Source organism: Eptatretus burgeri, chromosome 1 (genome assembly GCF_056783735.1).
Source record: "Eptatretus burgeri isolate ZD-2024b chromosome 1, Ebu_testis_v1, whole genome shotgun sequence".
NCBI lineage: Eukaryota > Metazoa > Chordata > Myxini > Myxiniformes > Myxinidae > Eptatretus > Eptatretus burgeri.
The window spans coordinates 22,152,936-22,178,844 of NC_140961.1; the positions used below are offsets into that span (position 1 = coordinate 22,152,936).

Genomic DNA, 25,909 nt, shown 5'->3' on the forward strand with positions numbered 1-25,909 from the left:
AAATCAGTCGAGGAGTTTTTCTGTAATACTGTTCACAAACAAACAAACAAACAAACAAACAAACAAACAAACAAACAGAAAGGGGTGAAAACAGTAACCTCCATCCATCTTCGAAGATGGCGGAGGTTAACAAACAGGAAGAGGAGAGAGACAGAGGGACGGAACATGACAATCTGCAAGGAGATGGGAAGTGGACAGAGGATGGGGTTAATGAGGATAGAAAAGATCATGGGTCGGGATGATGGATGACCTGTAGTTGTGGTTTATTAACACCTTAAAGCACTGGAACCACTCCACATCTTTTCCAAAACCAGATATTTTACATTTGTGTGTTCCATCATACCTGTATTTTATTATAAAGCATTTGTCCATTTGATGGACATAACTAAAATACAGCACAGAAGATGGACAGTTGCATACACAGGTCATCAAAAGGACACTTGGATAAATCCATGCCCTTACACCAGTCTTGTTTCATGAGATCATCTACCTGTCTCGATCAATGTGTAAGTAATATACAACTCAATTCTATAGACTGTTTAAGCATCTGCCAGCATGTGGAGCAACCTATTGTGCTTGTAACTTGCTTTGCCAGGTCAACATGCTTCTGTTGAATGACCAGAAGGAAGCGACTTGAATCTTTATGTCTGCAAGTAGTTCTGCCATGTTGAAAGTTAGTAGATGACTCGACTAAAAATAATCAGACAGCTCAGCATAAGCCGATCCAGCCACCCACGGTCCATCGTCGTCACCATCAATGTCACCATCATCTTCATCTACAATATGCATGAACAGAAATCTTAAGACCATGATCCACAATATGCACACCATCTGGGTGTAATGCTCTCGGGTCTACAGCGGGCTATTACGACGTGTAACACATAAGTTAATCAAACGTGTCTGATTTAATCCAGCAGATCGAGGAATGATCAATGTTCTTTCAGACTATATCTCATCGACCCTATCGCTGCAAACCTACCAGGGTTTATGAACGAGAGGGAGGCGCGTGCACGCGTTTTGCCCAGTACGTTGCTAGCCTCGCACACGTACGTGCCGACATCACTTGTACGCAGCGGATCGATGTGTAACCATCCACTCACCTGGTACCGACCTGGTCCTCCACGTATCTGCAATCAGGAAATGAGTGGTAATGCAACATGTCTACATTTACATACACACAGTGTGTGGAATTAGTATACGTAGCCATATAATTTAGAGAGAAAAACTAGGGAGTTCATAGAACACGTTACCCCACGCAGAGTTCAAGTATATACATAACTTCAATTGAAATAAAATAATGATTTGAAAGATTGTTTAAAAAAAATTGCTCCGAAATTTACTGCCATTTTACTGCGGGTTTACCCAGTGTCTATTACACCACCCTATCTATCAGGTTACATTGTTTCTTCGTGCCTGTTGTTTGTGTCCTTTATGACGTCCTTAAAATTAGTAAGTTTCCTGTTTGGAATGATTTTCAATTTTGTTTGACTGCCAGGCAGGCAGAATTAAAAATATTGTCTCATTCCTCTCTGCGCTGGTGCGAGCGAGACGAATTCAAAGCCAAGGTACGATAAAGCGAAAGACTTGCCTTCCTATCCATGTTCTGATTCGCGTTCAAAATATAACATTCGATTTAAACAAGTTGTTCCTCGATCACAAACTGAAAAGACAGACTGACAGAGAGCTGGACAGACACCCATGAACTGTCGGCTTAACCCCACGCCTGGCTTTGCGTGCACGGGGTAAAAAGTCATTTGTGTACACCGCAAACACTTCAAGAACATTTTCGCAAGATTGATGCCATTCCTCAGTGAGTTTTGTCGGAAGGACTTTCTCGAACTTCCCCCCAAATGGTTTCACCGTTGGCCCATCTACATTGCAAGTACGTAAAAAGTTGAATTTTTGACCCACCTCTTCTCTTTTTCCCAATACCCCTGATAATATGACTCCGACATCTCCCTCCTCCTATCCAACAACTCTCATTTCCTCCCAAAATATCCCCCAACCTCGCTCATCTTCCCTTTGTTAATATCCTTTTTCTCAACTTACCTCCCACCTGATTCCTTAACTACCTAATATTTAGAGAGCCCCAAAGCAGCCAATGAGCTTATATTTGCTTGGAGACTGATTTGAAGTATAGTTATCCCCATGCTTTTTTGAAAAAATGGGAGTGAGGGGATATTGTAATCGGCTCCGTCTGTTTGTCTGTCTGGCCGTCTGTCCGTCTCGCTATCTCCTCATAAACCGTTGTGCAGAAATTCACCAAAGTTGGAAATTATCACCACACGCCAAGAATGTGCAATGGCAGTATCATAGTTGGCCCTGCCCCTGGAGCGCAGTCAAAAGAACATTTTTTGATGAATTTTTGTTTTTATAACAAGTGTCTTAGTCTCGTCCACCAGTGACGTCATAAAGGCAATCTTCACAGCAGTGAACAGAGTTAAATTAACCTCACCAGTTAACAAGTGTTCAGATATCCCTCACATGACGACAACGACTGACTACAAATAATTATCACTTTGAACGAGGTGAAAAGCTCGGTCCGCATGGTGCTCGTTTCAAAAGGAGATTTCTACCTCCTAAAAATTTGAAAGACAAGTTAGTAAACAAAGAGCTTTCTGACGACACATCAGAGTCTGAGGTTTGCCTGTTCACACATCAGGCAAACAGAGGGAACCACATGGTACCTGCACTGATATGCGCGCGTCGTCTCCGGGCAGTTCCAATGCTGATCCAGAGGTCCTGAGGTGGAACCAGGTGAGGCGTGCGAGGGGGAAGGCGAACGCCTCGCATCGCAGCAGCACTGAGTTTCCACTCGCACCCTGTGTGTCCAGAGGCGGCGACACGAGCTTGGGCACTGCAAGGAGGTGGAGAAACAGAGGGGACAATAAGATGAGGGCGGCAAGAGGGGTAAACTTCGGGAGGGACGAATGAGTTGAAGATTTCAACGTCAGCCGACTGTCTCGTCTAATGGCACCTTCTTGTTGATGTTTGAAATTCCATGGTAATTTCTGAGAAGGGTTGGCTACTGTGTGCCGGAATCCTGGTCAAAGTCCTGCTCCCGCTTCTCTGGCAGCAAGCAGTTGCTCTAGATGATTTGAGCAGGTGCCCGAAGAGTGAAATCTGACTAACAAGTGCTACAGATAGCACCGACCTCCAATACTGTGATTGAAAAGCTGGAAGGATTGAGGGTGGAGGTGTTTCCTGCACGATGGGAAGAGAGCTAGGGAAAGAATGCTGGTTCGGACAGAAAGGTGGATTGAGTTGGTCCCGTGGGTAGATGACGAGTGTACATGATGCTCACCAGCTCGGCACGGTCCCTCGTGTCGCACGATGATGCGGTCCAAAGTGCTCTCTCGAGTCGCCGACTCCTCACGCAGTCTGCACTTGCTCTCGTACGACCTTCCGTCAGAACCGCACACCATCCCGGATCCATCGACACAAACGCAATCGTACTCTTCTTCCTCCTGCAGTCTCTGCCGTCGATCTCGCGCTAGATACCGCAAGCACGCCAATCCCTGACCGCATGAGCCATAGAACCGATACGAGGGACGGATGTGATCGGGTCGTGGGTCACATGGCTGACCCTGCACGTTCCCACACTCCATGCAACAGCCGCAATGGTCTAGAACCGTCCCGGCAGTGCAACCTTGTGGTGTTTGGCATAGATCTGGCTCACACGGACCGCAACCACTGTCCGCCGCTTGCAAGAGGTGCAGCCGTCGAAACCGGAGGTCCTGCCACGATAGGATGGCGAGGTTATCCACCAGCAAGAGACAAAAGTAGAAGCAGTATGCGGACATCCGTCGTGGGATGACCTGCACCATTGCTGTCCTGGGTCGTCACGTGCCTTTCTAGACCCTCCCTCACCTCATCCCACACACCCCTCCATCGCCTCGCTGTCTTCGCTCCAAACTCAGTACTCTCTCTTTCTCTGCCAAACTTTTCTCCAATCCCTCCCACATTCCTATCTTGGACCTTCCCCTTCCAAACACGCAGGTTATATCAGAAATAGGTAACCCTTTATGATGAGCTTACCTGTGTGAGCTGACCCCTCAACTCAGGACAGGATGCATTGAGGTCATGCTCGGTGTCATCTCGAACAAAGTCTGTCCATGAACATGAGAAAAAACTTTTTACTTGAACAATCACCCTTCATTTAATGGCCACGGACAATCATGATCAATCAACCTTCGAACTCTTCAGGGTTTTGGATGAGTTATGAGATCCAACGCCAATTATATCCCGCCAACTATATTTCCATCCCGCTCTGAATTTGGGAGGTCGGTGGTTCAAACCCCATCCGAGTCCTACTCCGATGGTTTGTACAATGAAACCCATTGTCCCATTCTCTTCTTCTTCCTTAATGATGAAAATAAACCCATTGTCTTCCTTTATGATGCTCTTTGTGATTCTTCTTCTTCTTCTTCTTCTTCTTCTTCTTCTTCTTCTTCTTCTTCTTCTTCTTCTTCTTCTTCTTCTTCTTCTTCTTCTTCTTCTTCTTCTTCTTCTTCTTCTTCTTCTTCTTCTTCTTCTTCTTCTTCTTCTTCTTCTTCTTCTTCTTCTTCTTCTTCTTCTTCTTCTTCTTCCCTCAGTCCATAAGTTCATACTCAATGCCTTAATTCTGTTGTGATGGATGCGTTTTGAGTGATTCATGCCCATGCAGGTGGGTAGGTATCTGATGATTACCATCACTCAGGCTTTCAGTAACAACAATGCACTTCCAAACCGGTGTGGCTGAAAGCCTATTGTCCTTACACTGGGGTTTTGAGCTCACCTGGAACGTGGTCCCGGGGGCTAATGGGATGGCGTGTTGTCCGTCCGTCTGTCCGTCCACAAATACTTTCAACTTCTTCTCTGAATGTACACATTTGATTTCGATGAAACTTTACCACAACGTTCATCACCGTGATGTACCAAAGATTGTTCAAGCCATTAAAAAGTCGGAGTCGAGGGGAGTTGCTGGGGGGGGGGGTTGCCCCCCCTCCCCCTCCCAAGATATGTAATTCCTTACTTCTCTAAAACTACACACACAATTCTGATGAAACCTCACGACTAGTACTACCTGCAACACCCGTGATGTACCAAAGTTTGTTCATGACATTAGAAAAACCTGTGTCTAAAGGGGTGTAAGGGGGTGGGGGAGGGGGTTGCCCCTCAAAAGATGTATTTCCTTTCTACTCTGAAACTACGTACACAATTTCGTTGAAACTTGACCACAACCTTCATATCACCTGTGATGTACCAAAGTTTGTTCATGACATTAAGAAAGATCTGCGTCTTAGGGGGTCTACGTGGGAGGGGCAGTTGCCCCCCAAAACATGTATTTGCTTTCTTATCTGAAACCACACACACAATTTCAATGAAACTTGACCACAACCTTTATCACCCGGGATGGACCAAATATTTTTCTCGGCATTACAAAAAAATCCATCGGTATTTACTTTCTTCACCGTTACATATTTTGTGGGTCATCCTTGCCTACCAGTAGTTCCCTGGTTATCTTATACAGCGGCTACCAGGTGAGCACCCAGGGGTATTGCCCCTATGTTTATCACTACTATAATAACTAGAAGGGCACTCGGTAGAGCGCATTCCTCTACCACGCAATGCCTGATCCACGAGAACATATCGGGCCCAATACATTTTTGAGATATCATGATATACAGGACGATATCCTTTTTGGCTCTATCTCTCAATGGTGAAGAATCACTTTAAAAATTATAATAGTCGGATCCGGATCAGGATCTTCACCAAAATCGAATCAGTTCTTCCTCATCACACACCCAACCTATCCGCCAAGTTTCGTCTGAATCTGTCCATAACTTTTTGAGATATCCTGTACACAGACAGACAAACGGACATAAAGGGGGTGAAAACATAACCTCCTTCACCTTCGGTGGTGGAGGTAAAAACTGACAAATACAACCTGTCGCCTTGCTGACGGGAATGTTAAGGAGGGGAGGGAGAGAGGAGGGAGGGAGACTGAGGAGGGGTGGGGGAGTGAGAAAAGAGAGGGGAGCAAGGAAGGGTGGGGGAGTGAGAAAAGAGGAGGGAGCGAGGAGGGGTGGGGGAGTGAGAAAATAGGGGGAGCGAGGAGGGGTGGGAGAGTGAGAAAAGAGGGGAGTGGGGAAGGTGGGGGAGTGATAAAAGAGGGGGAGCGAGGAGGGGTGGGAGAGTGAGAAAAGAGGGGAGTGGGGAAGGGTGGGGGAGTGATAAAAGAGGGGGGAGCGAAGAGGGGCGGAGTGGGAAAAGAGGGGGAGTGAGGAGGGGTGTGGGAGTGAGAAAAGAGGGGGAGCGAGAAGGGGTGGGGGTGAGAACAGAGGGGGGAGCAACGAGGGGTGGGGGAGTGAGAAAAGAGGAGGGGTGAGGGAGTGAGAAAAGAAGGGGGAGCGAGGAGGGGTGGGGCAGTGAGAAAAGAGGAGGGAGCGAGGCGGGGTAGGAGAAGGGAAGGCAGCATGAAGGAAGGGAAGGCAATGTGAGGGGAAGAGAGGGGAAGGCAGCATGAGGGGATTGTCAGCACAAAGGGAGGGGCAGCCAGCGTGAGGGGGGGCACGAAGCATGAGGAGGAGAGGGAAGGCAGCATGAGGGGAAAGCAATGTGAGGAGAGGATCTGTCTGGATGGAGAGAGAGGGGTGGAGGAGCGAAGATGTAGGGATGTAGAGACTGAGGAGTGCTGGGGAGCGAGGAAGGAGAGTGTGCAAGGAGGGATGAGGGAGTGAGGAGTGGTGGGGGAGGGAAGGCAGCATGAGGGGAGGGGAAGGGAAGGCAGCGTGAGAAGGGTCCGTCCAGACATAACCACCATCCAGACACATCCGGAGACAGAGAGAGAGAGAGGGGGGAGAGAGGAGGGAGGAGGATACTGTACTGTATTAGGAGCGAGGATGGCACAAAGTGAGAGAGGGGATGGGGGTAGGGGAATTAGCAAAGAGAATATGTTATGGTTTTAATGAAACACACACACGCACACACACAATCATCGTGAAACAGGTTGAAAAAATTTGGTTCTGTAATTGAGAAAACACGTTAACATGGCGAACGGCTGGGAAATCGGGTGTTATCTATATTATAAAGCAGGAGCGTCTGTCCCCGAACTACTCCCTCAGTTTTGGGGCGAGCTCCGCCAAACCTTCTGTGGAATGTTTTGGGGTCCCAGCCGGTGTCCTAATGTGGGTAGATGGTTTCAAAAATACCTCAATACAATTATGATTTTGGCTTTCGATCCGCACGAAGCTGCTCCCAATGCGGACGTAACCTCAGAATGGCGCTGCGTTTCTCTTTGTTTACCTCACGAGTGTTCGTAATATTGTATTAATTTGTGATTGTTATGATGCTGTTTGGAATGAAAATATAGAGGGATTGAGTTTAAAGGAGAACGAGGAAATCGTGTGAGGGGATCAACCCGTGACATTCGCGGATTCGGCATTTGTCGTTTCGTCATTTTTTTCCGCAAGTCCTTCTCGAACCGGCCGTCCATCGGCTGTTTTGGGGGACAAAAAGACCCCAAAAAAGAAAAAAGATGAAAAACTGGGTGTATGTTGAAATATATATACATCTATTATTTATCCAGATTGTTATGGATTTCAGAATCGGATCTGACGAATGTATACAAACATTTAGGTCCTCAGACAGTTATTTCCATAAATGCATGTTCAGGATAGACCCATCCCCATGTTTGGTGGGATTCTAACTTTGATGCATTGAGAAGGGTAAAGAATAGATTCCCTTTCTTATGGGATGGTCTTTTTCTCTTGACGACAAACACATTCATGCATTTGAGATAGCCGTTAGCCCAACAGAGGCTCGTCTACCCCCTTTCCATCAGGACACATTGGCTTGCAGGTGGACGATTTATTTACACTTTGGACTTAAAGGACATTTGATTAAGCACACCACGGGCTTTTCCTGAGCAGTTATTCTGATGGTCAGATACGTCTGAGGATCATTTACCGTACCCAGCTATCTTTCATTGACGTTCGACACCCACCTCTTTCACCGACGTTGATGTCCACCTTTATCCATCGACGTTTGATGCCCCGTTTGACAGCTCTATGAATGCTGGCTGGCTCTTGTTCGTGTCGGGCTGAACGAGGAAGGAATGATTGCGAGGTTGACGGTTGGTCCCGTGCAACGGTGCACCAATAGGCAAGGTGGATTTGGCTGAAGTCTGCTTGAGGCTCCGCCCAGACTGGTCGCCTAAAAAGGATGGGAGGACCGTTTTCCTGACAGTTTTGTGACAGCTGGGTGACGGTTATTTTCAGATGGTTGGTGAGCTAGCGACAGACAGTCAGTTGGTGAGCTGGTGACAGACAGTCGGTTGGTGAGTTGGTGACAGCCTTACAGCTCTGACCGCTGTTGACAGTTTGTAACAGTTGGTGACAGCTGGTTGCAGCTCCTCACAGTGCCACACAGTGCCTTACAGCTTCTTACAGCTCCTCACAGCACATATAGCTCCTTACAGCTGTCCGTTAGTTGCGGTTCCTGGTGGCTCCTGATGGTGGGTGACAGTTGGACCATTCCTGCTGGTTCTGCTCGTACCTGATTCTTGGTGTCCCTGGTTCCTGGAGGTGACGATGTGGCGCCGATTGGTGTTCGAGCCTGCTTGTAGGTGGGTGCACGACGAGGCAGGTCGCTGTCAGTGGACCAAGGCACGCTCACACATTTTGGGACATTTTATTTGACGCACAATGACTTCCACCTTGGTAATCTAAGACCAGATTATTCCCCCCCCCTCCGAATGATCTGCTGGGTACCCTTGTCTGTGTTTAATTTTTCAGTAAGGTATAGTGATAAGCATCTGCTCTTTGTCTGTTTTCCTATCAATGCCTGTTTAATTCTCTATTTGTTTGAAATTATTTTGATTGACTTGAATTCACCTATTTTCACCACAAAGAAATAAGTTCTTCTGTTTATTTCTCTTATTAATAAATTCCTTGTTGATGTTTCAACATATCCATGCTTGTCCTTTCCTTCCATTGATCCAGCATTGTCCGAACCTAGATCGACTGGAAGGTAGTTCCCAAACTAATGAACCTGTCATAGTTGGCATGCACCAGCGGTAAATGCTCCGCCGCCCTACTTAAGATCTAATCAAGATAAGATTGGTGCATCGCTGCGGGCGCACTCCCCGGTCAGGAGGCCAAGTGACCTCTAGTTAAACGGAAAAATTAGATGATGGACATTGAAACTCGTGGTTAACTGATTGGCGTTCGTGGTTGTAAAGCAACCCACCGTACCACAAAGTTAATTGTGAGCGGTGGCCCCAAGTCCAGCTCTTCCAAGGAGAAACTGTGATTAACCCCATCATAATACACTCGGTACCCATGGCCTTAACAAACTGGTGTCAAGAGTGGGATTTTTCGAAACCCCTGATCAACAAACTGTGGTTCAGAGTGTGAAATTCGAATCTGATCAACAATTTGTTGGAGTGGGATGTTTGGACCTGTGCTGCACTTCAAGCACCTCAAAAATTCAGAGCTGCTTCGACTCAATCTTATTCAAATTTATTGGTGCGGACAATGGCGGACCAACATGGGCTGGTCCCGGTGGGCCATGTAGACCATGTAAATATGGATAAGGAAATTATCCAGAACCCGCATGAAGTCGCAATGGAGAGTGAAGAGGAAGCAATGTGGGAGAGTTGGAAAATAATTCCCACCCTCAGCCTCAGGAAAATACAGCACCGATAGTGCAGAATGGTGGGTTATCGCAGCCAGTGCAGCCCAGAATGGCACTATGTTGTTCATGAGATAATTATTAATGGTACAAATAACTATGATGGACCAAAACAACAGCAGCAGAATGGACGTGATGAGCAGAAAGATGGACGAAAACAGAAGCAAAATGGACGTGATGAGGCAGAGAAATGGCGGCGGTGTGAGAGGAGGTAAGGGAGTGAAGGATCAGTGTCCGGGAAGAATTGAGGGAGAGTGAGGCCAGACTGATGGAAGAGACTGGGAACATAACGAAGGAGGTAGGACTGAATGAATTGAAGGAACAAATGGAGAAGAACACGGGCAATAAAGGAGCTCAGAGCCGCCCAGAAGGAAACAACAAGAGAGATGACTGCAATTGAAAAAGAATTTAAAATGGTGCACGAGGAACTGACGAAGAGAGGAGAGGAGGTGACAGACTATGGGGACAAAGGAACAGGAATTGAAACACAAATAGAAACAAAGAAGGTGACGTTACAGGGGGAAATACTGTTACCAATTTAGAAGCCTGTGCACACAGACAGACAGCCGCCCTTGGAGCTTAGTTATTTTGGTGAGTGGGTGTTTATAGTTAGGGCCCCCAACCTGTGTCTAACGAGAATTACATGTTTGCGCTGTGGAGATTCGTTGACAACAACACGCCTTCACCTCGCTTCCTCACACCGACGCCATTGTCTACGTGCGTTCGACCACGTACGTGGGCGGAGATTTCCATCGCCTCAGATCGAGACTCCACCCAGGAAGGCAGGGGCGTGCCCCTTGTCCAATCAGGCCACAGAAGGCGGCTTTCCCATGACACGCCAGCCAATGAGAGTTGAGATGGCCACAGAAGGCGGTTTTCGCACGACACGCCGGCCAATGCGGGTAGAGGCAGCCTCAGAGGATGATTTTCTCACGACACGCCGGCCAATGAGGGTGGAGGCCGCCTCAGAGGGCGATTTTCTCACGACACACTGGCCAATGAGGGTGGAGGCCTCCTCAGAGGGCGATTTTCTCAGGACACGCCGGCCAAGGCGGATGGAGGCCGCCTCAGAGGGCGATTTTCTCACACACTGGCCAATGAGGGTGGAGGCCTCCTCAGAGGGCGATTTTCTCACGACATGCCGGCCAAGGCGGGTGGAGGCCGCCTCAGAGGGCGATTTTCTCACGACACACTGGCCAATGAGGGTGGAGGCCGCCACAGAAGGCGGTTTTCGCACGACACGCCGGCCAATGCGGGTAGAGGCAGCCTCAGAGGGTGATTTTCTCACGACACGCCGGCCAATGAGGGTGGAGGTCGCCTCAGAGGGCGATTTTCTCACGACACTCCGGCCAATGAGGGTGGAGGCCGCCATAGAGGGTGATTTTCTCACGACACGCCGGCCAATGAGGGTGGAGGCCGCCTCAGAGGGCGATTTTCTCACGACACACTGGCCAATGAGGGTGGAGGCCGCCTCAGAGGGCGATTTTCTCACGACACACTGGCCAATGAGGGTGGAGGCCTCCTCAGAGGGCGATTTTCTCAGGACACGCCGGCCAAGGCGGATGGAGGCCGCCTCAGAGGGCGATTTTCTCACACACTGGCCAATGAGGGTGGAGGCCTCCTCAGAGGGCGATTTTCTCACGACATGCCGGCCAAGGCGGGTGGAGGCCGCCTCAGAGGGCGATTTTCTCACGACACACTGGCCAATGAGGGTGGAGGCCGCCTCATAGGGCGATTTTCTCACGACACACTGTCCAATGAGGGTGGAGGCCGCCTCAGAGTGCGATTTTCTCACGACACGCCGGCCAATGAGGATGGAGGCCGCCTCAGAGGACGATTTTCTCACGACACACTGGCCAATGAGGGTGGAGGCCGCCTCAGAGGGCGATTTTCTCACGACACACTGGCCAATGAGGGTGGAGGCCGCCTCAGAGGGCGATTTTCTCACGACATGCCGGCAATGCGGGAAGAGGCCACCTCAGAGGGCGGTTTTCGCACGACACGCCGGCAATGCGGGAAGAGGCCGTTTTAGAGGGCGATTTTCTCACGACACGCCGGCCAATGAGGGTGGAGGCCGCCTCCGAGGGCGATTTTCTCACGACACGCCGGCCAATGAGGGTGGAGGCTGCCTCAGAGTGCGATTTTTCTCACGACACGCCGGCCACTGAGGGTGGAGGCCACCTCAGAGGACGATTTTCTCACGACACGCCGGCCAATGAGGGTGGAGGCCGCCCAGAGGGCGATTTTTTTCACGACACTCCGCAATGCGGGTGGAGGCCGCCTCAGAGTGCGATTTTCTCATGACATGCCGGCCAATGCGGGTAGAGGCCGCCTCAGAGTGCGATTTTCTCACGACACGCCGGCCAATGAGGGTGGAGGCCGCCTCAGAGTGCGATTTTCTCACGACACGCCGGCCAATGAGGGTGGAGGCCGCCTCAGAGGGCAATTTTCTGACTCTGGACAAGAAAGAAATATAAAAAACGCCATGCTGGGTAGTGGTGCTGGTAAAAGGGTCTTGGCCGTTGTCGTGCTGGTCATCATCATTGTGTTGTGGGTTCGAGTCCCGCCGAGCTGGATCATCGTCGCCTCTGACCTTCTCCTTGGCCTTGGTCGATTGGTGCGTAGCCGGTTGGAGAGTGTGGTGCCTGGTGCTTGGAGCGGCATCGTGTTGTGGGTTCGAGTGCCGCCGAGCCGGATCGTCGAAGACCAGACGAGGTGGACAGGTCCAAGCACAGGCTCTGGTCTCTAGCTCACCTGTCCTCGAGCTGGAGGTCTTCAATAAAGACCATTGGGGTCCATTTCTGTGTGTGTGTGTGTTTGTGTGTGTGTGTGTCTGTCTGTGTGTGTGTGTGTGTGTGTGTGTGTGTGTGTGTGTGTGTGTGTGTGTGTGTGTGTGTGTGTGTGTGTTTGTGTGTGTGTGTGTCTGTCTGTGTGTGGGCCCGTCTTTAAGTCGCCAATGGATAAGTGATTTTGCTTGTACATTGACTGCATTTCTTATAGTCGGATAACTCTGCTCTTCTGTGTTCCCTTCCCCCCCTAATGTAAATAAATCCCCCGTTTAATGTTTCAGCTCGTTTTTGTGTTTCTTTTATTGGTTTAGCACGGTGTGTGTTGGGTGATTAAAAAGGCCGTTGCTGCTGTAGATGTACATTTGGTCCGGCGCGGCTCTGGTAACTCTGCTCGGTTACGCCGGATCCGAGCCGTTCCCGTGACTCGGATCGGACAGAGTCGGCCGAGGGTGTGGTTTCCCTGGTCGTTGGACGGCGTGAGTACCTGGGTAAACTGAAGCTAGACAAGTGGACCCTTCCTCACGCCGCCAAAATATTGGCAACCACGGTCCTGTAAGGGACCCGTGCCTCTCGGAGTTCTCCGAGAAGCACGATCTAGATTGTGGGTGTTCCATGGAGCCGACTACTGCTTCATCTAGTGGTCGTGCTCGTCGCCGATACCCAGCCCACAACAATACAAGGGGCACATCGAGAATTGACGAAGGGAAAAGAGGAGGTGGATGAGCTAAAAATCGAGATTATTGAAATTGAAGCAAAACAGGTAGAAACAGGTGGTGGAGTAAAGGAGGAGATGAGAATGCATGGGCATGTTATATTTACAGCGTGACAAACTGATCGAAGATCAAGAAAAGAGGATACACATCCTTGAGATGATCAGGGAGGAGCTGAGAACAGTGAAGGTGAATCATGGTGAGTCCGGGCACGTGCATGATGCGATTGTGTTTGTATCAAGCTTGGGGAGAATAAAGGACCTGGGGTTTCTTGGAGAGATGAGAGATATGGAGTGTGTGCTGAGTGTGCAGAGAGAGAGAGAGAGATTGGGAGCATAACGAAGTGTGTGATGGAGTGCGTGCCAGGAATGAGTGGTGTGGAGTGCATGAGCGAGTGTAAGAGCACAGGACATGCACTGACACAGATGGGGGTAGCTGTTAGCTTGACTGATGGGGGGAGTGAGCTCTCTACGAGCAACAAATTTAAAATGCGGATGTGTTCTGGTCTCGAGCGTGGGAAAATCATCATGGATTTGGGATCCACGCAAGCTCAGTGAGGTACGCTTGCACGGCATGTCTGGGAGTGTGCACGATCCGTCCCTCGCAAACCGCCCAAGCACGGACGATTGCTTGGTTTAGTGACGAATGCTGAGGGGTAGGCATGTAAACGCTCTGTAACAGATATATCACTGGAGCACGGACAGCAAAACAAAAGGAATTTGGCTGTAAAAAAATTTCCACGGGAACCAGGTGTACGATATGGACGGCACACCTTGCATGAGCAATGGGCGTGGCACCACTTGGTTCCCCGTGGGAGAAGCCTAATACCCAGTGGCAAGAATTTAAAAACAAATTGGTTGGCAACAGACATGTAGCTGAGCACCTCTGCGGGCGCAGAGGGCTCATTTTAGTCGGGGTAAGAGATAGCGACTGTAACGCCCATGTGTGGAGCGCAGTGGTATAACTGCCCCACACGGGGCCCAGGAGCACTAGCCGAAGGGGGATGGCATTGTTAGGCCCACATGGGGGAGCCAGTGATGGTAGCCTCTATGTGGGCACCGAAGCAGTGACCATGAGGGAGGGATAGGATAAATTTAGGGATCGAGAGTGACAATAGGGACTGTTGAGGTGGAGACAATGAACATGTGGTGGGGGCGCAGAGAGGTGTAGAGGGTAGAATTAAATGTGAGCGTGCATCGTACAAGGGAAGACGAAGGTGCATGAGTTAGTTAGGGGAAATTAGTTAGGTGATGTTGTGTAGGTGAGTGGAAATGTGTTTGTGTGTGATGGATGAATTATGAGTGTGAGTAACAGAATGCATGGTGTGAAGGATTGAATGGGGGGAGTGGATCCCACCCAAGGAAACCCAGGGGTTAGTTTAAAGTTAGGTAGAGGGATTAGGTAAATTTACACATGGATGTCGTTATGCGGTTGGTACTCATTGTTGAAAGTTTTTGAATTTTTTTTTTTTTTTTTTGGCAGGGTGCAGGATATAATGGACTGATTGGGGGTGTGGCTTGTGAGTGTAGTGTTCTGATGACGCAGGCACCCCGGGTGCTGGGGGTCATCGGCCCGGAGCTCCAGTGTCCCGGGGGTGCTATCGGTGAGTATGCAGGTGGGCAGACCTGCTAGTGGAGCCACACTACCCAACCACGAAATTGTGCGATGGCACTGAAAGAAAATTTGGTGGGCAAAGCCCAAAATTGTAAGAGCACCAACACGAGGGCGATGGGAATTTTGGTTTTTAGAACCCCATAGTTTAACAAAGGCCTCTTGGCAGGGTATAACCCTGGGGACAGTTTAAAAGTGTAACAATTGATGAAGACCCCTTCGCACCATCCACTGTCGGGATGATCACCGGCTGCTGGACTTGCCCTCCTGTCGGTCTTGAGAATGATAAGTGTCACCATGTAAATGTAACATTGCATGTAGTTCTACTCTTTTTTCCTTTCCATGGAACCTTGGGGGGATTGGGTATGAATTTGGCAATGGGGAGAGTAGAATATAGGAGACCAGACATAGCAATGAATTGTAAAAAGAGGGGGGCTAGGGTCATGTATATGAGGCAAAAGACGTTGGATGGGTGCGGACGAGTAGGGCCGACCTCAAGCTCTCTCTCTCTCCTGGATCCACCGCCACTGCCCCCATGTATGTGCACACCAGGGACTGGCTGACTATGTTGGGCAGACCTTGTGTTTGATGGCATTACCTGGTTTACCTTTTTCCTTTCATGCTGTTTGCTTTGCTGTTTTGCTTTGTCTCACCATTCCCAGGACCATCAATGCATCACTCACCTTGCTGGATCACTTGTTCTGCGTCCAATGCATCACTCACCTCACTTCACCATTTGCTCCGTGGCGTGTGTTCCACCCCCACCTGTTCTGTGGACTGTCACTCGCTGCAGCCTCATACCAGGTGACACCGTTCCAATTATTATGATGGTTTTGTTTTGTTTTCTTTTGTTTGAACTGCATTTACTGCAGCAGCATGCGACCACACTTACGGACTACCCCTTTGCTGCAGCCTCATACTAGCTTCCCACTAGCCACATATCAGTCTCATGCCACTCTGCTTGCCACACGACCATGATCTGCACAAACGCAGCTCAGTGGAGGAAGTGGCTCAGTTCTTGTTGCTGCTTCTTTTGATCATTTTTGTTTAGAAGGCCATAACATTTATGGCCTGTATGCAGGTCACTGGCCTGCCAGTTTGTTTTGTTAGATGTGCTGATGAAGGGCATGAAGAGCATGGAGGTGGCAAGAAGTCAACAGGTGCCCCCCCCCCTCCACAATTTTCCTTTTGAATTTCTGTAGGTCCTGGAACAGAAATTGTATATCGTTGTTTGGTTGTGTAGATTATTAAAGCCCACCAGTGTAGATATTAAATATGTTGTAGTTTCAAAAATTCCAGCAATTTTAGTGTAGCATAAGGTTGTTTGTGTAAGTCAGTTAGGTAGTTCCCGATGCATCAGGTGGGACAAATCTATTTTAAATTGTTGCACACACTAAAGGGTAGAGTTAAAACGAACTAGGTAGGGGGTAACTTCACCTGCATGTCACGCGGTAATGCTAACTTTTAATGGCAATGGTGTAACTTTTAACCAATGTCTCCAGCTGTTGGACGACTCGGGGTGAGTCTGGGATAGGGAAAGGGGTAGTGTTACGGAATTCAGAATCCGATCCGACGAATGTATACAACATTCAGGGCCTCAGACAGTTATTTCCAGAAATGCATGTCCAGGATAGACCCATATCCTTGTCTGGTGGGATTCTAACACTTTGATGTGTTGGAAAAGGGTATAGAACATATTCCCTTTCTTATGGGATGGGCTTTTTCTCTTTACGACATGTTCATGCACATGAGAGGTAGCCGTTCGCCCAACGGAGGCTCGTTCTACCTCCTTTCCATAAGGACACATTGGTTTGGAGGTGGACGGTTTATTTACAGCTTGGACTTACAGGACATTTGATTGAGCACACCGCAGGCTTTTTCTGAGCAGTTTTTCTCATGATCAAATACGGCTGTGGATCATTTACCTCACCGACATCTCTTTCATTGATGTTCGATACCTACCGCTCTTTCACCGACATTGACGTCCACCTTTTTCCATCGATGCTTGACGCCCCGTTTGGCAGCTCTATGGATGCTGGCTGGCTCTTGTTTGTATCAGGCTGAACGAGGAAGGAATGATTGAGAGATTGATGGTTGGAAGTGACGTGCAGCGATGCGCCAATAGGCAAGCTGGATTTGGCTGAAGTCTGCTTGAGGCTCTGACCACACTGGTCGCTGATAAAAAGGACAGCAGGACTGCCTTGATGACAGTTGGTGAGAGTTCTTGATCACAGATGGTGAGAGTTCCTGATCACAGTTGGTGAGAGATCCTGCTGACGGTTGGTCACAGCTCCTGACGGTTGGGGACAGTATCAATGGCAGTTGGTAAGAGTTGGGCTGTTCCTGCTGGTTTTGCTGAATACCTGGTTCTTGGTGTACCTGGTTCTTGGTGTTCTTTGTGTTCCTGCTGAATACCTGCTTCTTGGTGTACCTAGTTCTTGGTATGCCTGGTTCTTGGCATTCCTGATTCTTGGTGTTCCTGGCTCTTGGCGTACCTGGCTCTTGGCGTACCTGGCTCTTGGCGTACCTGGCTCTTGGCGTACCTGGCTCTTGGTGTACCTGGTTCTTGGCGCACCTGATTCTTGGCGTTCCGGCTCTTGGCATACCTGGCTCTTGGCGTACTTGGCTGTTGGCGTACTTGGCTCTTGGTGTACTTGGCTCTTGGTGTACCTGGTTCTTGGTGGGCCTGGTTCTTGGCGCACCTGATTGATGGCGTTCCTGGCTCTTGGTGTACCTGGTTCTTGGTGCACCTGATTATTGGCGTTCCGGCTCTTGGCGTACCTGGCTCTTGGCATACTTGGCTCTTGGTGTACTTGGCTCTTGGTGTACCTGGTTCTTGGTGGACCTGGTTCTTGGCGCACCTGATTAATGGCGTTCCTGGCTCTTGGTGTACCTGGTTCTTGGTGCACCTGATTCTTGGCGTTCCGGCTCTTGGCATACTTTGCTCTTGGTGTACTTGGCTCTTGGTGTACCTAGTTCTTGGTGGACCTGGTTCTTGGCGCACCTGATTGATGGTGTTGCTGGCTCTTGGTGTACCTGGTTCTTGGTGCACCTGATTCTTGGCGTACCTGGCTCTTGGCATACTTTGCTCTTGGTGTACTTGGCTCTTGGTGTACCTGGTTCTTGGTGGACCTGGTTCTTGGCGCACCTGATTGATGGTGTTGCTGGCTCTTGGTGTACCTGGCTCTTGGCGTACTTGGCTCTTGGTGTACTTGGCTCTTGGCATACCTGGTTCTTGGCCTATCTGGTTATTGGCGTCCCTGGTTCCTGGGGGTGATGACGTGATGCTGATTGGTGTTCAAGTCTGTTTGTGGGTGGGTGCACAGCAAGGCAGGGCGCTGGCAGCAGAAACAAGCCAGGCTGTGGAGAGCTCATTTGGAGAGATAGACCAAGGCACGCTCACACATTTTTGGTTATTTTAATCGACGCACGACGTCTGCCTTGGTAAGCCAAAACCGGATTTATTTTTCCCCCTGAATGATCTGATGGGTACCGATGTCTCGTGTTTAATTGTTAAGTAAGGCATAGTGATAAGCATCTGTTCTTTGTGCATTTTTCTATAAATGCTTGTTGAATTCTTTATTTGTTTGAGATTATTTTATTGATTGAACATTTGATTGATTTTAATTCAATAATTTAATCGACAAGGAAGTTAAAAAACATCCTTCAGTTTATTTATTTTTCTTGATAATAAATTCCTTGGTGACGTTTCGTGATTGTCATTTCCTTCCAATGATCCAGCATTGTCCAAACCTAGATGGACCTGGAGATTATAATTCCCAAACTAATTAACCTGTCATAGTCGGCGTGTACCAGCGGTAAATGCTCCACCACATTACTTAAGATCTAATCAAGATAAGATTGGTGCATTGCCGAGGGCACGTTCCCCAGTCAGGGGGCCATGTGACCTACAGTTAAATGGCAAATTACATGGGGGACACTGCCATTCATGATTGTTAAGCAATCCACTGCATCATAAGTTCATTGTGAACGGTGGCCCCAGGTCCGGTTCTTCCGAGGATAAACAAGGATTAACCCCCTCAAAATACACTTGGTACCCGTGGCCATAACAATATGAAAGTCCATAGTTTAGCATAAAGTTGGGTTATGTGACTGATTTTAATGGCTAAGATGTAATCAAATAGAACTAATGGCTAAGTTTGTACATATTCTACTGAACATCTTCCATTAATGGCTCAATAAAACATGTTTTTGATGAAGATAAAAATTCAGCACATTACACAAACACTGATCAAACATTAATACCTCAACATGTGAGAAGTCATTCTCATGTGTGGGCACAGCTAAACATCAAGGTATGACTTGGAACCTGTGTGCTTCTGTCCACATGGGTTTCGGTTTCGATTGGAACATTCTTCGTCACACAGAGAGCCGTGCATTTGAGAGCAGCCTTTTGCATTTCCAGTGAACAGTCTTGCATCCTTTCTTACAACCACAAGATATTAACTTGTAACAGGTCTTTGAGGCTTTCAGGTAGAGTTGTCCAGAGAGGCTCTTATCGCCCATCGTGACTCCTAATCAGCCTCATCCATGAGAAGGAGAGGAAATGTCAGGCCAAGGAAGAAGTGCCTGACCTCCACACATGTTGTCCCTCATACGCAGCTCTCCGGATGTGCTGTTCTGTGTAGCTCTTGTTGGTGCAAGTTGGTCCACTGCATTTTTCTCGGCAAACAGTTTTCTCATAGCAATATCTACATCTGTGCATTTACTTGTCCTGTCATATAACAGAATGACGAACCTCTCGATTGCCTTGATGCTCTCTTCTGTAATGTCATTTGGAGCAAAGTAGAGACAAAGGAGTGCTGTTGTAACTTCTGGCAGAGGTGGCCATGTCTTCCATGTAGACCTCTTCCCATGCCCAACGAAGGCTGACAGTCACATCCTTTTAGTGCACGGAACACTGGAAGTGTACAAGATTTATCAGGTCCAAGGCTGACTGCAATTTCATGGGCTGCCAAGTACCAAAATTGCTTCCCAGCCACAAAGGAAATCCATAACCAAAGAAAATCCAAGTTTGTCCATCACATCGACTGGTACGCAGACATCTCTCAAGTATTTGGTTTGGATGCTAGCTGCCTCATCATGATGTCAAGAGTCTACTTCTCTGGTTTTGTCATGCAGTGCATCCTCGTATTCACTGATCAGTCGGGATACCTCCGGACCTGTGACCATCCACCGCCACAGACCACTTGGGGTACCTGAAAGCCAAACTGCTCCCCCATCACCCTTGGTAATGGAATTGTTTTGCTCGTGTGTTTGGTCTATAGCTCTATAGCTATGGCTGAGAACGTGCATTGAGATTTCTACACATTGAAGTGGCCATTAGGAAATTCACTGGCAATCTTTGGTTGCTTCTCCACAAGCTGGGCCATGTCTCTCAAGTGAATTGGGACCCAGCGAGTATAATGTGTGTGATCAACAGCAAAGAACCATGGAGTGAGTTCAGTAAGAGCATTCAGGTACATGAAAAAGTTGGCCTCCTGCAATTATCTTATGTACACCAGAACACACACATCCAGTTCCATGACAGTTGCCCAGTATTTGAATTGCGGGCAGCTTGTTGCTCTTTCTTCACACCATTTGCCAATGTTCTGAGGACTCTGCCCATGTCCAGTGACTGTGAAGCGGTTGTGGTCAAAGGCACGGTGTTGCAGAATATTTAATGCAGCAACTGTTATCTGGTGTGCTCATCTTATGAGGGTAACATGTGATGCTTGTTGAGAGGAGCCTGCTGTCCCAGTTGTTGAAATCTCTGCTTCAACCAGAGCATGAGTCCATCCACTATGTTTCAATCCCTAATTATTTTCAAATCCACCATCTTGACAAGAAAGCCATCAAACATCACAACAAACTTGTCCTCTTCATATTGTTACGGTTGTGGGGGTAGATTGAGGAATTTCATAGGAAAGATAGGATTGTATAGAGTTGCTTGGTCTGTTGACATGTAGGAGATGTCTCAATTTAAATTAAGTACGAAAAATGTGAGCTTAAGTGTTACTTGTCACCACATAGGGGGTGGTGCTGTGTTAATTTGGTAGGGTCTAAGACCAATTTATCCCAGTGTGTGATTACCCCCTGTGACCTTTTCCAAAGTTTTTGCATTTACAAGCCAGCAATAACAGGAATCACATCCTTAAAACAACAAGTGAGCCAAACATGCCGAGCAGGCAGAAGCCCTGCCTTCCCGGTTTCGTGCCAACAAGCCATACCTGGAGGTGGACGATTGATGGGCGTGACATCAGAAGTGAGTAGGAAGAGGAGATGGTTTTGTTGGGTTGAGTTTTGGGTATGAAGGACATGGTCGAGAGTGTGACGTGAGTGGGAAGATGGCAGTTGGAAGAGAAGGGCATTACGGTTGCTTCTCCTCGACAGGACGAAGAAGGCTGCACGATTCTCGTATTCGTGCTGTGTGAATTTGACTGCGTGCTGGAGCAAGACGCTAGCCATTGACTGTTCGGCTGAGCCGTGAAGTGTGTACGTTTCTGAGGAGGGGAGGAGAGTGTGCCTCATGGCCTGATCACGAGGTCTCATAAATCGTCTCGTCATGTGGGCGATCGTTCTGAACAGACTGGGTGCAAGAGAGGAACGGTTGGCATATTCACTCGTGAGATGAAGCTATACCGCGGTTCATGAGCCCTGACATGGAGTGCCGTCTCCAAATTGCCTCCTGTGCATTTCCTGCCACGAGAGAGTGACTCGGCGCCATTTTGGGTGCAGTTTCCCTTGCGCTGCCGACGCGGTTCAATCGTCAAATCCTAAAAGATCACTTCTGGACCCGAAACTAAGTGCTGGGAGAAAGGGAGGATTTTTCTTTTATTTATTCTTTTCACCTTGTCTGTTTTTGTGTCCTAGTGTGGAGGCGCCTCAAATAGGAAATTACATTTAGTTTACCTCGCATTCTGTTTTTATTATTACACCTTGAATTATTACTATTGTAAGTATTTGATTTTCATTAAAAACCCATATTTATTTAAGTTGCTTGTATCTGTTGTGGGTTCAATTATAAAGCCCTTGTGCTCACATCCTGGTGAACGCCTCTGGTACGTCCTAACCGTTAACCGTCCCGCACGTGCCAAAATCTCCGAGGATCACGTGTTCGCCTCCAAGGAAAACCGCTCGGCGATCCGGCCTGGTCGGTGTTTACAGCCAGTCCACGACAGTTGGGTCAGGGAAATTAACTTGAACCGTCACGGCTGCAACAATATACTTCAGGCCACTTCCACTGGATTTGCTTGGCAAGAGCATACTGTACAACGGCTGGTCCAAGGTTATCACAGGAACTTGCCCAGAATTAAGATGATCTTGGCAACATGCATTGAGTGTCCAATCATTGCAACTGCAACTTTGTGCATGTTATCTTGAAACAAAGGAAGGAATGATGAAGATGTGTTCGGACAGTGCACCGGTTGCTGACGATTTGCATGGTAAGCCACTCACGACACGTTTTTGTTGTTTTCTGCTGTTTGTTCAAGAGTGTTTTACCGCGTGTTTTCCATCCACTTGTATTCATCATCAGTGTGGGTACTGAATTCCTTCCTTTCCATGGACTCAAAGTTTGGTGCTGGAATTGGCGATCCCTTGATGCTTGATACAACAGGACAGAACTCTGGTAGTTCTTGCAGCTCTTTGAAGCATTTTGTTGTTGAAGTGGAAGCTGCATGTTTTGTGGGCAAAAGAAGGGCATTACGCACAAGGCACTGTGGGCAACCACTGCAGATTCAACACCACGTCCCTCATAATGTTTCAACAGTCAAAGGGGAAGCTTTCCAAGATCATTGAATCTGGCCAGATTTTCTGCCAAACTTGTGTATCCCACTTCCAAAGTCTTTCCTTTTTGACTTGGCTGGACAGTTGAGAGGATCGTTTTTATTACTGATGAATGATGCAAAGATTCCAGTCCATATGATGTCGATGAGCAGAAGTCATATGAGTTACTGGCTCCTTTTGTTGAATATTTCCACTTGACGCCATATTCAATGTAACTCTTCTGCACAGAAGTGGAGCCTCAATCTGTTATCACAGGGAGAAACAGGAAGAACTAGAAGGGCACTCGGTAGAGCGCCTACCTCCGCTACGTAATGCCTGATCCACGAGAACATATCGGGCCCGATACATTTTTGTAATGTCATGCTCTACGGTACTATATCGTTTTTGGCCTGATCTCTCAATAGTGAAGAATCACTTAAAAAATTAAATAATTCTCGTATCCAGATCCGGATTTGGATCTTCAGCAAAATCGAATCAATTCTTCCTTGCCACACACCCAACGCGTCCACTAAATTTCATCCGGATCCGTCCACAACTTTTTGAGATATCCTGTACAAAAACAGACAGAAAGGGGTGAAAACATAACCTCCTTCACCTTCGCTGGTGGAGGTAACAAGGAGGAAGATGATTTGATTTTGACTATGTCATCAGGTATGCTACTTACGCACTTGCTGTCTTTTTCTATAAAGACATTAATAGCCTTTACATTGGACATAAAGCCAGCCTAAAGGAATATATAATCATATTTCATGTTTTGTGGCCATTTTGTAAAATGGCTCCCTCATTTTCATATAGGGACGAGTCTAACCATCATCTTATGTAAATATACGTATTCTTCACGCATGAAAATAGATACTTAGCCATTGAAACCATGTGAACAACCTGCTCAGAAGCAAATGTATTAACTTTAGTGTACACTAGACGACCCGTGAACCCGTTGGGTTCCCGTTGCGACAGCGGTTGATAAAAAAAAATCATTTCAAGAAAAAAAAAAGATAGCTCCAGCGAACTATGTCGCTGAGGTCGTTTTCATTGATCAAATTCTCCCGAAGAGTACTTGACTGAATCGGGAATTGATTTTTTAAATATTTTTTTTCGTTGCCCGATTTGAACGAAACTTGATACTGCACAACACAGGAGAATGGTGAGTTGGCCCTTAAATTTTTGCGCTATCGTGTACCGTTTTGGCTGTATTTTGGGAACATACATACATACAAACATACAATCATACATACATACATACAAGATGAGAGTTTTAATAACATGTATGTAGATAGATAGATGGTGGCCATCTTGGAAAATGGTCACTTAGGCCATTTTTCCAGATGTCTCCATATCTGAAATAATTCGATATACATTCGTGAACATGTGTGGGAAGTTCGAATGTGGAGGGGCACTGCAACAGCACAGCGCCCCTCAGTAAATTATGCAACCAGTGGGCTGGATTTTCAGAATTTAATCCCAGCGAGTTAACGGCTCTCGCTGACCACTGAGATGTGTACAAGTGTCGTCGACGAAGATCTCCTTGTCGAGTTAACTAAAAGCATCCTTGTAAGGGGAAGAGTGGATTCCAACATTTTAACATTCATTCATGTTGAGATGTGTTGTTGCCTTTACGATTTATTAGAGGATCACAATTAGCTGAACATGCTGTAGGTTTATAGCTCGGCTTGCATAAGGTGTGACACCCTAATAACAACCCAGTGCATGCATTATAGGATTCCAGGAAACAATTAATCAACATTCTCTTTTGTCCAATGCATCACGCGTCATCCTCATCGGTGACGTCATACAGATGGTGACTTGATGGGCGATCTGCATTCGCGTTTAATGTTACATCACACGTTGGGTACGAGGAGGCAGTGAAGAAGGATCCATCGTCGACGTCACCTAAACGAGAGGAGGGCAAGAGAGAGATCGATCATCAGATCAGATCAGATCAGATCATGGACCATGCTCTATATAAAGCAGTTTCTATGGTTAGGGTTACAATCCTGGTCGGGTCATCGGAAATTGAGGCAAGAATTTGTAACATGCTCAGGGTGCCGGCGATAGCTCACCCACTCTTGGTGAAGGACACCCTGAGATATTTAACGTCCACCCGAGAGACGACACACACACACACATTGATGAATCACCCCACCTGTGAAACAAGGGGATGACGGTTTGTAGCTGGGTCTGGATTCGAACCCAGGGCAGATACGTTAAAGGCGAGTGCACGTACCTCTCGCATGTCAGCCATCCTTCAGGGGATAGGAATATAAAGGGGAGAGAGAGAGAGAGATATATATATATATATATATATATATATATATATATATATATATATATATATGTATATGTATATATATATATATATATATATATATATATATATATATATATATATATATATATATATATATATATATATATATATATATATATATATATATATATATATATATATATATATGCCTGGTGTTGGCTTAATGGTTAGGGTGGTGGGCTAAGGATCCGAGGATCCTCAGTTCAAATCCCACTCGGCTGTTGAATTAATACCAGGTGGGGTTGACTCTGCCTGTCATCCTTCCGAGGTCGGCAAAATGAGTGCCAGCATGCTGGCATCCTGTGTCGGAGTGGCGACCCGTCCAGAATTGTACCCAATAGCCAAGGAGACTGCTTAGGCAGCACCAACGCTCTGCACAGAGTATGGTCCCAGTGGATGGATGGATATATATATATATATATATATATATATATATATATATATATATATATATATATATATATATATATATATATATATATATATATATATATATATATATATATATATATATATTGTTGCGGATTCGCGCCCGCCGTGCGAGCGGCCACGTAACTCGAATCGGAGCGGCACGTCGCCCACCGGACGGACAATCCCGTCGTGACCCTCTCGGACTAACGCCGGGAACTAGTCACGGGTGGGCCTTTCGGCCTCACCACGATCGTGCCAATCGGCCCCCCCGCGTGGGATAGGGTTGCTCGCCAAATTCGACCTACCTAAGTACCCACACGGAGGGTAGACCGGGCGATCGCACCTCGCCGCAGGTCGACTTCGGACACGGGCCACTTTAAGCGACCCGTTCCGTACTATCGGGATAACCGAGCGGTGTTATCGTCAACCCCGACGGTTCGATTAATTATCGGGCGTTTTAGCCCATGACCAACCCTTTACGTGAAGTAAGATGGAGATTTAATAAAGGAAAAGACGAAGCGAAACGGGAAAAACAGTTCAACATAAAGCACATTTATTCCGCAGCAAACGGAAAGCACACATATACAATTATACACCAAAAGCAAATGTAAAAGTGG

The 25,909-nt window shown here is 47.5% G+C and overlaps 1 protein-coding gene across 1 annotated transcript; it reads right to left on the reverse strand.

Moving 5' to 3' along the window:
• Nucleotides 1–239: 239 nt before the first annotated feature.
• Nucleotides 240–3,904, reverse strand: KAZALD1 (Kazal type serine peptidase inhibitor domain 1). The gene is made up of 4 exons (XM_085874672.1): nt 3,305–3,904; nt 2,688–2,857; nt 980–1,127; nt 240–776 (listed from the first exon to the last, which is right to left on the reverse strand). Exons 1-4 carry the CDS (start codon nt 3,825–3,827, stop codon nt 691–693), a joined length of 927 nt encoding a protein of 308 aa, XP_085730798.1. The 5' UTR covers nt 3,828–3,904; the 3' UTR covers nt 240–690.
• Between the last annotated feature and the right edge of the window lie 22,005 nt (nt 3,905–25,909).

Excerpts from the sequence above, each read along its gene's own strand:
- KAZALD1 (XM_085874672.1), bottom strand. The coding sequence starts at position 3,827 with ATGGTGCAGGTCATCCCACGACGGATGTCCGCATACTGCTTCTACTTT. Across the intron at positions 2,858-3,304 it reads CGAGGGACCGTGCCGAGCTG|TGCCCAAGCTCGTGTCGCCG; the intron begins GTGAGCATCATG and ends ACCTCCTTGCAG. Across the intron at positions 1,128-2,687 it reads ACGCGCGCATATCAGTGCAG|ATACGTGGAGGACCAGGTCG; the intron begins GTACCATGTGGT and ends TCCTGATTGCAG.